General features: G+C 40.3%; 1 protein-coding gene across 2 annotated transcripts; it reads right to left on the bottom strand.

The window, feature by feature from the left end:
• Positions 1-10,016: 10,016 nt before the first annotated feature.
• ltc4s (leukotriene C4 synthase) lies at positions 10,017-15,215 on the bottom strand. Of its 2 annotated transcripts, XM_026184623.1 has the most exons (5): positions 15,035-15,215; positions 11,515-11,614; positions 11,244-11,314; positions 11,065-11,146; positions 10,017-10,297 (listed from the first exon to the last, which is right to left on the bottom strand). In XM_026184623.1, exons 1-5 carry the CDS (start codon positions 15,090-15,092, stop codon positions 10,156-10,158), a joined length of 453 nt encoding a protein of 150 aa, XP_026040408.1. In that variant the 5' UTR covers positions 15,093-15,215; the 3' UTR covers positions 10,017-10,155. The 2 variants fall into 2 exon arrangements, with proteins under 2 accessions (XP_026040408.1, XP_026040416.1); XM_026184631.1 differs by lacking the exon at positions 11,065-11,146 and having other exon boundaries at positions 11,180-11,314; positions 15,035-15,213.
• Positions 15,216-17,079: the final 1,864 nt, after the last annotated feature.

The following is a 17,079-nucleotide window of genomic DNA, read 5'->3' as shown; positions in this document are numbered from 1 at the left end:
AGTGCCATTTTTTTTATTTCCTTTTAGCTTATCGTGTATATTGAACTTTTTTTTTTTTTTAGAAAGAGATGGAATGTAAATGTGCCTCCTTTGAATAACTTTAAGTCAACTTATGATGTTTAAATGTGCCACAGGCTATAAAATAGACAGAGAAGAGCAGGAATGATCAGTGGGACTGAATCAGTCTGTGGAGAAGGAGCTCTGCTGCCTCTGTGGAGTGGTGCAGCTGAGACTGGTTCTTCATAATGACCTCCTGAGTCCTGACTTTCACTGACTGCTTCAGATTCTGACCAGCCTTGTGCGTTAGCCTGTCCAGCCTTCTGACATCTGTGTTACACAGAAAATTTGAGATGTACGAAGTGAACGACAAAGAAGATGGGACTAGCTAATGAGGGTGGGGGCGTGGCCTGCTCGGCTTCACCTCAGCTGAAGTGGACCTCTGCACTGTTTGCACTGATGATGTCACAAAGTCCTTCCTTTACCTACAGTCTGTGGTTAAGCTGTGTCCAGATGACTGCAGATACAGTAGTATCTTCTGCAGGCCCTTGTAGTCATTAACAAGGAGACTTTCCCTACTCGTCCATGTCAACTACTGTCATCTTATTGTCAGCTGCAGCAATAGTGTCAATACTGTCACTGCTCTGACCCGCAGCTGAGCTTTCAGGGTGGTGTCTGCTTGAATTACAGCATTTCTATCAGCTGATGTCATGGTCAAGGGTGTGTGTGTGTGTGTGTGTGTGTGTGTGTGTGTGTGTGTGTGTGTGTGTGTGTGTGTGTGTGTGTGAGGTATGTAAATGCTAAGTCTGACTCTCTTTAGGGTTTAGGAAGATGATGTTATTGGTGTGATCAGGAAAAACTTCTCAGATCATTCACAGTTATTCAAAATAAAAATATATAACCAGCATAGTGCATGCTACTTACACAATGCTTTATTGTTCCACACTGACATATGTTTTTACTTATGAGTTTATCACTGAGGTATGAGATAAACATAGGAGAAGAAAACAGTGAGCAATGCTAGCTAATTTTAGCTTAGAAATCAAATATCAATAACTTCACTAAACAAGCACAACCCAGGTGCGACACGAGGACAAAAACCAACACTCACATGTCTTCATACAGGGTTTAAACAGAGACAACATTACAGTACAAGCTAAGGTTAGTCAGCTGGTCTAACTCAGCAGTCTCCAACCTTCTTTGCGCCACGGGCTGGTTTATGTCCGTCAATAGTTTCACAGACAGGCCTTTAAGGTGTCACAGATAAATACAACAAAATAAAACCAGACACATGGGAAAAGACCCAGGGAAACCGGTTAACAATAAAAACGATTAAGAAAAATAACTATAAAAACTGATTAAAACCCCGAAAACCATAAATTTCACACCCGAGCTCAACTCTCGCGGCCTGGTACCAAACGACTCATGGACTGGTACTGGGGTTGGGGACCGCTGGTCTAACTAGTTCTATATTAGCAAGCACTAGCATGCCTGCTAACACAGACAAATGGCAGTCTGTGTCATTTTAAATGGCTGGTTTTAGTGGATACAATCAAATACCAACTTATCCAAACTCGCTGCCCTGATATGAGAACTTATCAATCCTGGAAGCTGATAAATTACATCATCAGTTAGTATTATTATAGCCATCAGACTAGCATAGAAAAATACAGCTAGTGGGCTAAGTATAACTTGATTGCAAGCTTTATCACTAGCAAAATCATATCAGAGAGGTAATGCTAGTTGGCTAATTTTCCAAATTACCTCACCCATTTTCTTGATAATGACACAAATGAGGACTAGTTCTAACTATTTTAACTAGGTAAACACATTTAAAGTAGAGACAGTCATTCACTTAAACTGCTAGTAAATATTTTTGAAATTCTTTATCAGCTAGTGGTGCAAAATAATTATCAGTATAATTGCGCAGCATAACTAAGTTACAGCTAGCTGCCTGACCATGTCGCTTGCTAACATTATAGCTACAAAAATCACATCTGAATGGGAATGCTAGTTAGCTAGCTTTCCAAATTCCTTTTTCCAACTAACACAACACTAAATTTTGTATAATGTGTTTATTTTAGTCATCAAAGCAAATAAGACCATATATTTGGTGGTAACCTGGTCTACAGGAGTGGATGTATTTCTGTTAGAGATTACAAAAAGCCTAAATTCAGAGAGTCAGCGGCTGTTTGGCTGGATGAGGTTTTTGGGGTTTAACTGCAGCTCGGCAGTGAAACCCTGCTCCTGTTTTATGACCATTATACGAGCAAAACGCAAAGCTTGTAAAGCTCTGAAACTCACTTAGGACATGTGCCAGCTGTGTGTTTCTGTTAAAACACTTTTGAGCTTTAAATGTGACCAAAGAGAATCCCATTTTAATAATTACAGGTTTTGATATCATACTTTATGGGTCCTTGAACTTGTGGGCCATCTTTTTCTCCAGATATCAGAAAAAGAAAAAGTCCTCAGCACCAACTCTAAAAACATATCCTGAATATAATGAAATCAAAAAATAACAGTAAGTTTCCAGTGTTCCCTTATTTCCTCATGTCCTCCTTTATCTTCTGAACTTCCTGAGTCATTCTTGTTCAACTCAAACACGTGAAACACGTGAAGTCAGTGATTCAGAACATGGCAGGGAAAAAGACAATAACACAATCAGGTCTGGATGTGTGAATGTGCGAGTGAATGTGAGTATGAATGATTGTCTGTCCTTGTGTGTTAGCCCTGCGACAGACTGGCGACCTGTCCAGGGTGTACCGCGCCTCTCGCCCTATGACAGCTGGGATTGGCTCCAGCACCCCCCGCGACCCTGAAAAGGATAAGCGGTAGCGAAGGATGGACGAATGGACAAGTAGGGCTGTAACTATAGATTATTTCAGTAATCAAGTAATCTATCGATTATTCCATCGATTAATCTAGTAAACGGATAAAAAATACTTTTGTCTTATTAATGAGCAATCATAAACATTCAAAAGAGAAAAAACACAGGTCTTTTACAATAAACGACTCATTGGATTCTGTTTTTTCCGTGGAGCTTTACTGCAGATTCTTCTGCCATGTAAGACAAATGGCGGTGGATGGAGCAGCTACAAATTTCACTTTTCTAGTTGTCGGAGTTTGTTGATCAGGTGCTTTGATGAAGGACTCCCGCAGCTTTTTCCCAATAAAGTGTTTTAATGTTGATCACAGGAACAGAGCTGCTGTTTGTTTTCACTCTGCCTGACCTCACTCTTTGCCCTTTGTGGTGTGTAAATAGACTCCGCCTCTATGTTAAAAGGTGCCAGCGTCATCATCACTGCTGCTGTTGTGTTAGGTGTTTTTGTTTCAGTATTTTTGTTTTAAACTGAGAGCTGTGTGGCCTTATTGATATCTGAGTTTTTATTCACACGCTGCTCCTAAATACATTTGTACTGCGGGTCTGTTTTTAGTCATAAACGTGTCTGAAGCACTCCCATTTACATCATTTAACACATCGCCATGCTGCAGAGCTGTGCATTAAACAAATCATTGAAGTCAAGAATTTGTGTCAAATCAAATTATTTGAATTACTCAATGAATAGTTGCAGCTCTAGAAACAACATTAGCGAGCAAGCTAGCTATGATTAGCTCTGTCAGTAAGTAAACTAATGTTAGCTAATGCTAGCCAGCAAAATATCTATTTTTATGTAATGAAGCCAACCAGGCTGGGGACCTTAGGTGGTCAACATCAGCAGGACATTCAGGACATGATGGGATCATTTGGTCGTCAACATCCCGTTCGTCCCTGAGGTGTCTTTTTATCTGGCTAACGTTAGCAAACTCTATATAAGTTGTCTCAGGTAGCAAAATACTTTCTGGAGATGGTCGGCAAATACATGTAAATTCTGGATCTGGTAACTTAAATTGACATTTTTAAATTTCTCTTTCAGCTAATGTTTTGACTTTCTGAAACAAGATCACTGAATTGATGCAGTGTAGCTGCTTTTTTCCTAAATTGTTGTTAGCACAATCATACCTGAGTGTAATCGTACGCTATCGTGACACCTTTTTTTAATTTCGGCCCTCTTTATAGAAAATTTGTACTTTTTATGGTGAACTGAAGTTTTTCTATGACCTTATTCAAAGTCACTGACAAAATCAGGATTCTCATGGCAGGGCTGTGTTAAATAAAGATACGTTTTTAAAATAATTTTGTTTGCCTACATCTTAAAATGCCAGTAGGTAGACACCTGGACACACGGTTAATCTAATCCGGCTCAGATTAACAGCCTCACTAACTATGATCTCAGCCAATCAGCATTAAGCTCTTAATAGAATCACTAGAAACAGGAAGCTCAGATGATGCTGCTGAAAACAAATGACAGGACCTGTTTAACAGATCTTTATAATCTCACATCCACAGGAAGCAGGCAAAGTTAACTAACTCACTGATTTACATGACAAGAAGCTGGTTAATGATAGGCTCAGGTCACTCTGGTTGTGTGACGTCTTTACGGTGGCTTTTAATAACAACCTTCTTAAATGAGTCATCACCACATGTCTGAGTATACTTTAAGATCAAATCGACCACTTTTAGAAGTTGTTTGTTTCTTTTTGTGGTCCATAGGTGTCTTTGTCCATTTTTTTTCCATAACCAGTTCCCCTCTCTTATGTGACCACATACAGATGCACCAGTGTCACATGGCTCCACCCGTGATGGGTGGTCAAATGTAGTTTAACTCGAGTCCCTCAACTTCTGACACTAGAACCTGACCCTTTAGGCTCTGAGCACGTTCAAGTAAAAAGCAGGTTTTGTGCGTCATGTGACTATGAGTGACTCACAGGGAACACAAAAATATAACAATAAATAACATCAGAGATTAATGCTGCAGAAACTCATTAATATGGTGATTTAGTGCACAGAGCAATAAACATGTTAATTCAAAAAAGTGCGCTCAAACTGGATCCATTTAAACATTCAAGCCTTCTGTCCGACAACCTGGTAAAGGAGACGTGGAAATCGCTTCAGGTTGTCTGCAGATCAAACTGAAATAATGTTATTGACTGATCATGTTTTCTGTAAGACTCAGAGACAAGTTGAACAGCATTCTGTCCATCACAGATGAATAGGTGCGCAGAGACACACAGTCTGTGCTGCTGTCTTGGTGATGTTTGTAAGGTGTGGCTTAACAAGCCTCGCATTTAAACTGTATTTAAAACGTGTTTTATGCTTCAGATATTAAAAAACTGTGATATCTTCCCTAAACGTAACAAAGTCTCTTTACTTAACGTTTGTTGTTTGTTTATGTGGAAGCTCAGTGGAAGCCAACTCAGGAGTTTAGCAGCTGTGCAATATTTTCCAGCTCCTCCTGAAGCTTTTCCAGACTGAGGAGGGACAAGTCAGGACCTCAGGTATCGTTTACCTGTTGGTAAACTCATAATCAGAGGTCACAGAGAGGCATGAAATTATTTTTACGTTGTTAGATGTGATTGTGAGCCTTTCTCAGACACCGGGTCTTAGAAATGTGTTTCGCTGGTGTTCAGGTGTTTGATGGCGAGCGATGGAGGCAGTCTGCGGTGCTGTCTCTGATGGGCGGAGCCTGAGAAGATGGCGCAGAGTGAAGCAGCTGTTGTTGGATGGAAAGTTATCCTGACGCTGAGAACAACAACTGCTGCTCCGCCGTCTGCCAAAGAGACGACGACACGCTAAAAATACACACAGGGCCGCATTCCACACATGAACCAGCGCACGCGCACTTGTGTGTGTGTGTGTGATAATGTACAGGCTGTACAGACCTGGCTGCACCTCCTAATATAAACTCGAGCAGAGCTGCTCTATAAATAGTCTTCAGTTCTTTGTGGTGCAGATTACAGTTCGGCGTGAGAAAATTCAAACAACCTGAGTGACAACTTACTCACAATCCACCTCTGACCCACAGACATGTGAAAAACTAAGACAAAAGTCATTTAATAACTAGTGACTGATAGTTGCAACCTATCACCTTACAACTCTATGTAAATCCCTCCTGAAACGAGGGCAGAAATGGCTCCACGCGGGTAGAAGAGAGGTAAAAGTCAACACAGTGGGGGCTAAATATAGATCACGGTCATAGACTGCATATAAATGGATTGATGTTGTCACCATGATGCCACCCACTGTTTAGGGGCTGTTCATTTTGAAGACTCGACTTAGCATTTTGACTGCTGCCTAACCTACAGACTGTATGGGAGCATCAAACAGACACACATACCTGATGATTTAACGCTCAGTAGAATCTAAATAAAGTCCCAAAACTGGAGCTCAGACTGCTTTGATGGTCTCTTAGTTTAATTAATCTCACAGCAGCCAGATTATTGGTCAGATAATTCCATTAAAAAAGGCTCCAACAGCACAAACACGGTCCAGAGCTCCAGGTCAGGGACTCCAATTAGCTGAGGTGAAGACTAGCAGACAGCTAGCAGCTACAGCTGCCTGTCAGTCAAAGAGGCTGTCAGAAAGAAAACATTCACACCTGTCCAGGTGTTATAAAAGTTTAAATTATCCATAGAGACCAGAACAGTTGTTCTATCAGGCTGTAAACAGGTGTATGTCTGCTGTGAAGTCAGATATTTTAACGTGGGAGTCTGTGGGGACTGACTCACTGCTGGAGCCCCTGCTGGACGTTAGAGGAACTGCAGCTGTTGGTGCCTCAGCTTCATTTTCTTTTACCCTGCAGCTTGATGGCAGGTCTGAGTGTTACTGGTCAGGGCTCCTCTCAGCCTCCAGGTTGTAACTTGGTTCTCTCGTTTGGTGGATGTAAACAGCAGATAGAAAATAGTTCCTACATGAAAGTAAGAGATTTCGGTGTATTTTAACCAAGAGATGATTTTTATAGAGAGACATTACTGGTTTGATTAGCGTAACTTTCAGCTGATGGGAGATGCTTGTCTAGCAGACACTGAGCAGTTTACACCGACATGGATAAACAGCAGTGTGCTCCAGAGGAAAAATATCTACATCAGACTTCAGGACAAACACAAAACTATGTAAGATGTCCTCCTTTTTGTTGTTGGAGGCTTCTGAGAACTTCTTAAAGCTTTAATTAGAGCTGTTTTGTTCTGAAGGCAGCGTTCATATCACACTGCTCGACGTGACTCGGCTCTCCTCAGGCCGCTGGTCGGATGATCGGATTTTTCCAAATAAACACAAACTGTGGACGCACACAAGAAAGATTTGATCTCCAACAGCCGGTCACTTCACAGTTTACAGGCTTATATCAGCTTCTGCTGCCTGGGGTTTTTACAAATAGACTACACTTGTGATACAAAGTAGTTTTGATTTTAAAGATGAATCCTCATAAACCAACAAAGACGCCTTTATCCTCCACAAACACAGATCTCACTGTTTTACCTTATAAATGTTACCTGAAGATCAAAGGCTGCAGGATTATCTTTGAATTATAAAACGTACATTTTTTTTCGTAGGACAGCAGAGTTTAATGAATGTATCGATCTCAGTATAAACCTCATGTCACAGATCTAATGCTGTTACACTCCTGGCTTTCATGACAGACGAGTCAGGCTGAAAACCAGCAGAGGGGTTTTACCCCTGCCTCCATAGACACTTATGCTTTAGGAGCCCCCACCCCTCTACACCCGATGGCAGCTGTGCTGGTGCGGTCCATGTTTTTTTATAGGTAGTAAGTGGAAATATCAGCCTGCGCCTGGATCACATTAACGGCCTGACTCGCTGGTTTAATTAACCGCACATTAACTGTAGAGATCTCAGCAGGAGCAGAGTTATGCTGGTTTTAATGTTTAAAGATGCTGCAGAAGCAAATAAAAGCACGGAAATAATCAAGATGTCACCTGAAGCTTCTTTTTAGCTTCTGATAAACCTGAATGCGTTTTTGTGCAAAAGGACTGTGGGTTTCATGTCCACTTGTCCCTGAGGAACAATTACAGCAAAGAAAAAAAAAGGTTTCAGTGCTCATACTGAAGACACACCTCAAATGTGGTAGAAATTTTGAACATTTTTACTTTTTAAGAACTGCTTATTCTGAAATCCTCCATATTGTTTCATTTATGTTTTTTAGAGGTGAGGCTGCGATGGTTTGAACTTGTGCTGAGGAGGCAGCATGGACATGTTGGACAAAGGATGATGAAGATCAGAGATGGGCTGTAACGCGTTACTGTAATCCGATTACTTTTTTCAAGTAACGAGTAAAGTAAGGGATTACTATTGCAAAAACGGTAATTAGATTACCGTTACTTTCCCATAGGAACGCTGTGTTACTGCGTTACTAAAACCTTGATTTTTTGCGAGAATGTCTCATGACAATGACGTTAGCAAGTGCGACGTTTGTGACAACAGCTGTGTGCAGATCAACAATGGATCACATATCGATTGTGGGAGAGAGTATGAGCGTGCAGCGTTTAAAGCGTGGAAGTACTGACCTTACTTTGAGTTTGATTCCATAAAAAGTGACAAAAACTTTAGCGTCCGTTGTGCGTGGGAAGAAAACTTCTTTTTACAGCGAAAAAAAAACCCCTAAACTTCCAAGCAAGCAGTGCGCTACGACGTAATGGGAAACTCAGAGAAACTCGTGGATTCTTCCACTGACCACTGCGGCACACCTGCACCAGGGTAACCTCCGCCTACCCCACTCCTGCTTTACAGGTGAAAATAGAGCAAAAGGACCGCTGAGTCTTTGACTTTATTTTCTGCTGTGTTTTACTTGCATCTATTTGAAAGACTGAGTGTAAACACAAAAAAAAATTATTTTATGTGCAGAAAATAGGTTTAAATATTAAACAAATTTCTTCCAGTCAGTGAATGTTGCATATAATTAAATGTTTGCATGATGCATAAAGTTAAAAGATTAAAACTAACAAAACAAGTTTTAAAAAGAGACTTTTCCATTTGATTACATTTTGTATGATGGATTATGCAGAAAAAGTAGAATTGGGCTGAGAGATCTATCGCTTTATTACCTATTCAGGTTGTAAATCGTGTTTTTAAAAAGTAATTAATTACTTTTGAAAATAAGTAATCAGTAAAGTAACGGGATTACTTTTTTGGGGAAGTAATCAGTAATTAGTTACTGATTACTTTTTTCAAGTAACTTGACCAACACTAATGAAGATTGAGCTCCCAGGCAGGAGGAAAAGGGGAAGACCTCGGAGAAGATTCATGGATGTAGTGAAGGAGGACCAGCAGAGGGGCTGGTTTCTATTTTAATCATCTCAGGACTCCTCAGCTTTACCTGCTGTTAGGCTCAACAAAAGTCCATCGTATTAATTTAAGGTTAAAAATAAGCACTATAGATTTGAGGTATGAAAAGAGTTTTATAGTGAATTTAGAACTTGTTTTTAAACAAATTTTTATTTAAATATTAAAACAAATTTAAAAAATTATTTGTATGTTGATTGACTTAAAATCTGTTTTTCTCAAAATGATCAAGTTATTCTTCATCTTCAATGTTTATTACCCAGAGCCTCTATAAATGAAATGCTGCCACCTTGTGGCCAAAAACAGGAACGCGAGGACTGAAATGTGCTTTATAAAAAGGTCATATTTAATAACATGAAGTTAAAAAGGGCCAGTATGTGGGGGTGGGGGTGGAGCATTAGAAGAAAAAGAAAAAAAAACTTTATGAATATTTATCAAAACAGTTAATTGTTATTTATTGTCAAAAGCATTGTTTCAGTTTGCTGGCTTTTGTTTGCCTTCCACTAAAATTCTGTTGTTAAATCAGTTCAACCATAAATGGAAATTGTAGGGGAGGTTCCTCTTTCTGTAAACACAGCGTTTCCTCCTTGGTGTGCTGTGTAAATATGACTGAAGATGTCCTGAAAGCACATTTATTAATTATAGATGCAAAACGAAAGAGTTTAAGTTTTAAATATTGACTACCCCCTTATATCCACTATAACAAGAACGGGGCTTTAGCATGCAGCGCTTTAAATTGTAGTTAAGTATTTTTACACCGTGGTGTCTGTCGTTTGAAATGAAGACTTTGAGGTCAAAGTCGGGGTGTGGTGCCCTCTGCTGGTGATCAACAGAAACTGACAGATGCAGATACATCATCTCTCTTTATTCCCTTCTTTCAGGTTGATAACAGAATATTTAACGAACTGTATGAGAAATACAGAGATGAAGATCAGAGTAGAAGACAACCTCTCCTCCCTTTTGTCACTTCTTATCCTCCTCGGTCAAAACAGCCCGAAGATGGAGCAAAGTTCCTGCAGCAGGTCCATGTTCAGGTAAACTCGGCAGATTGTGAGGAAAATGCCAACAGCCGAGAACCCGATGAGAATCCAGAGAATCTGAGCGCAGAAGTAAAGTGGAGCCAGACTGAAAGAGACCAGAGGCATGAACAGTGTTGAGTCAGTTTACCTGTTACACACCTGCACAGGCAGAACTACTCACAGTAAGTCATTTACAGGAGGCAGAAAGCTCTGTTCCACCTGGTTGAATGAACATTTTAGATTTTAACTAGTGACTATTTTCTAAAAGTGTTAGCATTTTGACCACAGCCAAAAGAGGCCACATACAGATACTACAGGAATCAGCCTGTAAACATTTTCATTTCTTGCTGTAAAGTTAGACATTTTTACATGAGTCTATGCGCGAGCCTCTAGTGGACATTAGAGGAAGTGCAGAATTTAGTTAAAAAAAAAAATACAAGCTTTGAAAAAACCAACATGACGAGACATTCAGGGGACAGTCTGGATCTAAACAATCGCAGTCAAAATAAATAACCTTAGCTTGGTGATTTTGTACTCTTGTCCTGTTTGCATAGCTCAAAATTTTGATAGTTGCCGTTTGTCAGACTGATATATAATTTCCCTAGAGATTAATATAGTATGCCGATTCTGATGATGTCACACAGTTGGACATTTTTAACTCAGCGTTTAACTTCACTGTGAACATTTAAAACTCAATAACCCTGAGAGATCCCATCCTTCAGAGGGTATGAAAGCCAGAGCAGGAACTTTCCATAAAGTAAAACTCACATTTCATATGGGAGTTCCTGCAGTGCAAACGTTAGCATCAGTATAAGAATGATTTTAAACAGCGAGTGTATTTATTGTAATTGTAGGGGTTCTCATAGCTCTCACCGTCCCTGTGCAGACTCAGAATATCCTCTAAAGTAATTGAACCGTCCATATAAATAAAGCAAACCGCAGACTGAAGACAGACCTGAAACACACAGACACACCTTTAAATGTTTACCTTTTCAGGTCGTAAAGCGTACGTGTTAATGCTGCAGCAGCCTCTGTGGCTTCTGTCGCCTCACCTTGGCTGAAGAATACTCCAGATAGCCACAGCACGGTGATGAAGATGGGGAAGTACTCTGAGCAGTTTGCTCTAAACACAAAGGACAACAAAACTAACCGAAACTAAGTGGTAAAACACTACACACCACAGCCTCCAGGGGGCACCAGAGGCATCCCTTTCATTCTTACCAGTTTATCAGGTAAAATTTCGTCCCTCCAAAATTGAAGGGTCCCCACAGGATTTTAGTAATACAAGTACATGCATAGACAAACAGACACAAAGGGGCTCACTGAGCTCTGAAGACCCTCTCAAATTCTGGTGGTCCAGTGGTGGCAGGTGGAGACACTGAATACTTCCTCCTGGCATAAATTACCTGGAGAGAGAAATAGGCTAAAAACATAAAGAACACATTTTAGTGCACATTACACTTTAATTACATGAACATTGTTATTTTTTTCAAATGTTAAATAAAAGATGGCTTCATGAGCTGTCCTTCACACAGCTTCTGCTACACAGACCAAAGTACACACCACGCTGCTCATCTATGCAAATTTTATTTATAAAAGCTAAAAAAAATAAATAAATAAATAAAGTGGAAGCACGAATGCAGTGAGGGCTGTGAACGCCAGGTGTCACATGTACAGATAGTGTTAAAAATACTCTGTTAAAGTACTGACTCAACTCCTTAACTCAAAGTAAAGAGTAGCGACTCTAAAATGTAGTCTTGAAAGTAGCTCTTTGGAGGACGTTTCTACCAGCTATGTGTGTGCAGAGCTAACTCAACCTTGTGCTATATTAATGTAATAAAATATTAGATTAACAAACGTGGCCTACATTTTAATTCTCATAAATATTCAACTTGAATCAGATCAGCAGAACATGAACAGAGAAAGAGGAAAATTTAAAAACAAAAAAATATTTTCCCTTGCCTACATTGTAGAGGGTGACTTTGGCCCTAAACAGAAAGTGTACAGGTCAGGGGTTAAAGTGGATTCAGCAGGTTAAGGAACCCTAAAAATTGGACACACCAATCTGTAATGGCTCAGCGTGGGGGGAAATCCTAAGTCACAATTTCTATTGAGAGCTGCAGTAGATTTTCTTAATGTACAAGCTGTGATCAGCTGTTTTAAATCCATCACAGTACAGCAAAGTAACCCATTTAACCCCTGCACTAACCTGCAGATGATTTTCATGCAGCTTTTAAATAACAGTCAGTAAAACATAATGTCACATGTACAGACCCAATATGCAATTTAAAAACACGATGACTATGCGTATATACTTTAAATTGCCAGTGAATCAAATACCACTGAGCAGTCTTTAATTTAAGCCCTCTCCTTCCTCTTCTGTCCTTCTTATCCTTCTCCATCTCTGCATTATTCTCTCCCTGTGAAATAAGCAGCTGGCCTTTAGCTGCCAACACACTGACAGTGCAGGGCTACCTCCATGCTGAAGTACCTTATGGACATCTGCAGTCGTCTAACTGCAGCCCCTGATTTTGCACTTGCTCATCTCTTTTAACCCTCTACTGCATGACTTTTTAATTTTGGGGGAAAAAAAATATTTCTCCCTATTTTGGGGGAGCTTTAGGGTCCCTAATAATAATATATCAATTATAAAATTTGACAACCTGCTCCCCCCCAAACAGATATTGGTTTGTTGCTTAAAGGCAACACGGGTAGTAAAACGCCAAGTTATTCTATAATAAGTTGTATTAGTACAACAAGGATGAACAAATAAATAAACAACAAATAAACAATGTAAACATTTCACAAAACAATAAAACACCAAAATACATCCAACATTTGACCCTAACCCCATGCACATGCGTGCACGCACGCGCGCACACACACACACACACACACACACACACACACACACACACACTGTTTCCATCACTTTTGGGGACATTACATTAATTTAATGGAGACTTAACCTGACTCTACCCATCACAAGTCCCTGCCTGAACCTTACCCTAACCCTGACTCAAGCCTTCGTAGGCGAGACCTCAATGTGAGTGTGTAAACAAATTTGTGTCCCCACAACAATAAGTAATACATGACCACATACACTGACACCCACACAGCAATATTGGTATGGCAGGGATCAGGCCCACACAATGTGCTTACACATGGCCCACATATCGCAATGAATAACGGCCCTTTGGTGGCCCAGACCTGGTTTGCCAGAGGTAATCCACACATGGGCCAGCACAAGGCCAGTTTCAGACACCCTGGTCGTCCTGTGCTGGCCCATGTGTGGATTACCTCTGGCAAACCTGATCTAGGCCACCAAAGGGCCGTTATTCATTGCGATATGTGGGCCATCTGTAGGTGGTGTACAGCCACGGGCCAGTTGTAGACACACTGCTGGCCCTGTGCTGGCCCAGAACGGTTTCAGCTCTGGCCCCAGATGTCAGCATAATGTGTACCTTAATCAAGCCATGCAATAACAACAACAACATGTGCCAGAACATGCAAAACAGTGCAAAAGTAACATGCCGAAACTCTGTTCAGACAGTGAATGGACTGATTTTTATGTAGCGCTTTTCTACTCTCCCAGATTACGCAAAGTGCCGGCTTGATACCAGATCCTGGCCAGACCTGCTTGCTATGTAGGCACTAACACACACACAGACACAGTTACTTTACCAACTGACCCCTGAGCTCCTAAGTGTCCCTCAAACCTCATTCAGGGATCCACTCCTCTACTTCACTGTCACTCCCTGAATGCTCACTGTCCTCACTTTCTGAGGACAGAAAGTGCACACTCCCTTGGTTTCCTTGCATAAAAAGTTTTTGCATCCATGTCCTGTAATTATGAGTAGATTGTAAAGTAAAAAATATTGACTATGATCACATAAATGCACACAAACACATCTCTACACACATATCCAAATGCATTATATTGCCTGAAAAAAAAAATTGGGCTAACTGCGCAGTGTTGCCTTGAGGCAACGAATGAAAATGAACAGTTTTACAGTATAAATAAATTTTAAAAAGTAGAACAAACAATCAAATATGCTTCTTAACATATTCATGCACATACAAGTATTTTTAATATATATTTATTTCACTATAAACATGTAAAATTGTGATCTTTATCTTGCCTCCTAATGGAGATGTCTCTCATGTAGTGCAGCTTGCAGAAAGGAGCCCTTCCCCCCCCCCTTCCCCAATCAAAGTCACACCACCTTCAACTCCACATTTTATTGGAAAGAGATGTGCCTGGTAGCATTGTTTGGGGGGGGGGGGGGGGAAGTTGTTGTTTTTTTTGAAGGGCCACCGTAAGGCATGAAAATGTGGTTTGTTGCCTCAGGGCAACGCTATGCAGTAGAGGGTTAATGCCACACCCTCAAGTACAGATATCCGGAAATTTTACTTTAGTAAAGTAACGAAGTACAAATACTTCGTTACTTCCCACCTCTGGTGTACGCTGACATGCAAACACAGGAATTCAAACTGCTTTAAATACCACAAACATAAAACACGTGTAAACAGAATTCAGGAAATAAGAAGGCGTAAAACAGTAACCGAGCTATAGTGGAAAAGAAAAAGATTCAAGCATCATGACCGGTTAAATCACCGTGTTTAACTTTTTTGTGCATTTATAATTTTAAAACTGACGAGGTCTGAAGACGGCCTCGACTATGAAAACAGCACCAGCTGAGCCGTTTCTCGAGTCTGCAGGCTGGAACAATTTAAAACGGTCATAAACATACAAAACGATGTAAAACTAAACAGGAAGGAGAAAACAACGTTTAGAATGATCATTTAATCCCAGTAAGAAGTCGTGTCACAAAAAGCTTACCTTGCTCCAGGACGCCCAGCAGTGTCACGGCGCCGAGCCCGACCAGCTCCTCCATCATTTACAGAGTCAGACAGGTGAGACCGACACACACCTGGTCTGCGAGGACAGGTGTAATGCCAAGTAGTTCGTCTCGATAGAATTTATCTGCGTCGGGAGCGCGCACTGGGCAGGGAGAGCGGACCCAGTCGACTCCGCCTCCATTCCAACCACACCAGACCTGGAAGTAGCGACGTTTTACTTTAGTGAACAGGTGAGTGTCGTTACATTACAGTTCAGTTTGTGGGTTACAAGAGAGGGAGGGATTATTTTGGGCTTGACTCCATCTTCGAGCATCCACAGCAGACTCAACATATTCATGTTCTCATCTATAAATGCAGACACTGTTTACTGACATCAGGTTTCTTATTTCATTCCACACTGCCAGAATTATTTACACATCTTTAAGATTATGATTAGTTACTGCTCTTGATCTTTACCTTTTTAAGTCCCCCCCCCCCCACACACACACACACACACACACGGTTGTAACAGACTGACCCTGCCACAGTCGGTTCCCTGTGTCCAAATCATGGAGAAACAGTGTCCACCATTCTTGATTTTTAACTCAAACGCTTCTTATGGCTTCTTAATTTTGGAGGTTTTAGCAGTTTTGATTCCCAGTTAGCTACACAATTGGAAGTAAAATGTCATCTCTGAACAGATGGCTATGGAAAATATTTTACAGTTCATCTTTAAAAGGGACAATGTCTCTTTTGTATCATTTACAAAAACAAAAACACCAACATTTGATTTTGTTACAGCCTTAACATTTCCCTTTTAACAGTTTAAATTAACTGTAGTCATTAGCTGCAGTAATAAGTATTTTCACAGGGCATTTGTTTTTTTCTACAGATGACCTGACCAACCTCTGTCACTAAAAAGAGAAAAAACAAAAAGACAAAAACAAAAAAGAAAACTCATGACACTGATGACAGCTGGGTAAACTTAAAACTGTTGTCAGGCGGTTACAAGAAATCCCTGGAAATTCAAGGCTGACCCTTTAAAAAAACAAAAACAAAAACAAAAAACCCAAAACAAACAAAAGGAAAAAAAACAGATTCAGTGTGACAGGTGTGTCCGCGATGGTTCCACCAGCTCTGTGTGGAAAGCGCAGCTTTCTGCTGTTGGTACATCAAAGAGTAATGCCACAAATTGGCTGGAAGTAGGTGACAAGCAAGGAGTTTAAATAAAAGTCTAATTATTTCATATTTAAGTAAACATAACCTAACCAAGAAAAAGATGATCAAAAGGTTGATGTCAGGTGGAGTGGAAGAGCAGTTCATCTGGGCCAGTTTTTAATAGCCTGCAAGACACAAGTGACCTGCATTAGCTAACACTCGACCCCCCCCCCCCTTCATAAAAATCAATATCACTTCCTGACGATACATTCTCCGGCTCTGATAATATAGACAGTAAACTGCTCAAAGTTGCAGCCAAGTTTGTGTCCCTTCCTATATGTCACATATTTAATAGATCTTTGGCATGCAGCTTATTTCCGTTGCAGTGGAAAGAATCGAAAATAATTCCCAATAATTCCCATATTTTTTGGGAACGCAGGCATCTGTTTAACCCTTGTATGGTGTTCGGGTCTGTGAGACCCGTGTTCATTTTTCTTCAAAAGAAAAATCAAACAATTAATTATTTTTTCACGTGTAAATGTGTTGTGTCTTTCCACTCACTCAACTTGATTATAACTGATTTATTTATAACATTTTATATAAAAGAAAAACGAGAAGCACATTAATTCATAAATGTGATCTAACAAAGGTAAAGGGAAAAAATTAACCATGTTTGCTGTTCATATGTCTTGTAATTGGGATGAAGTAAACATCTGTTGAGTAATTTAACATAAAATTGTTTGATAGTGTTAATTTGGAAAGCCAAAACTCTAGCGGGTCCACCAGACCCATGAACACTGGCTGAGTAACAAAAATACGAACACCACACAAGGGTTAAAGCAAATGGATTTAATTTTAACAAGTCAGGGGTGAAACTGTTCACCTCCA

Source organism: Astatotilapia calliptera, chromosome 2 (genome assembly GCF_900246225.1).
Source record: "Astatotilapia calliptera chromosome 2, fAstCal1.2, whole genome shotgun sequence".
Classification (NCBI taxonomy): domain Eukaryota; kingdom Metazoa; phylum Chordata; class Actinopteri; order Cichliformes; family Cichlidae; genus Astatotilapia; species Astatotilapia calliptera.
The sequence above is the reverse complement of the archived record's forward strand: the minus strand, read 5'-3'. Positions and strand labels throughout refer to the sequence as shown.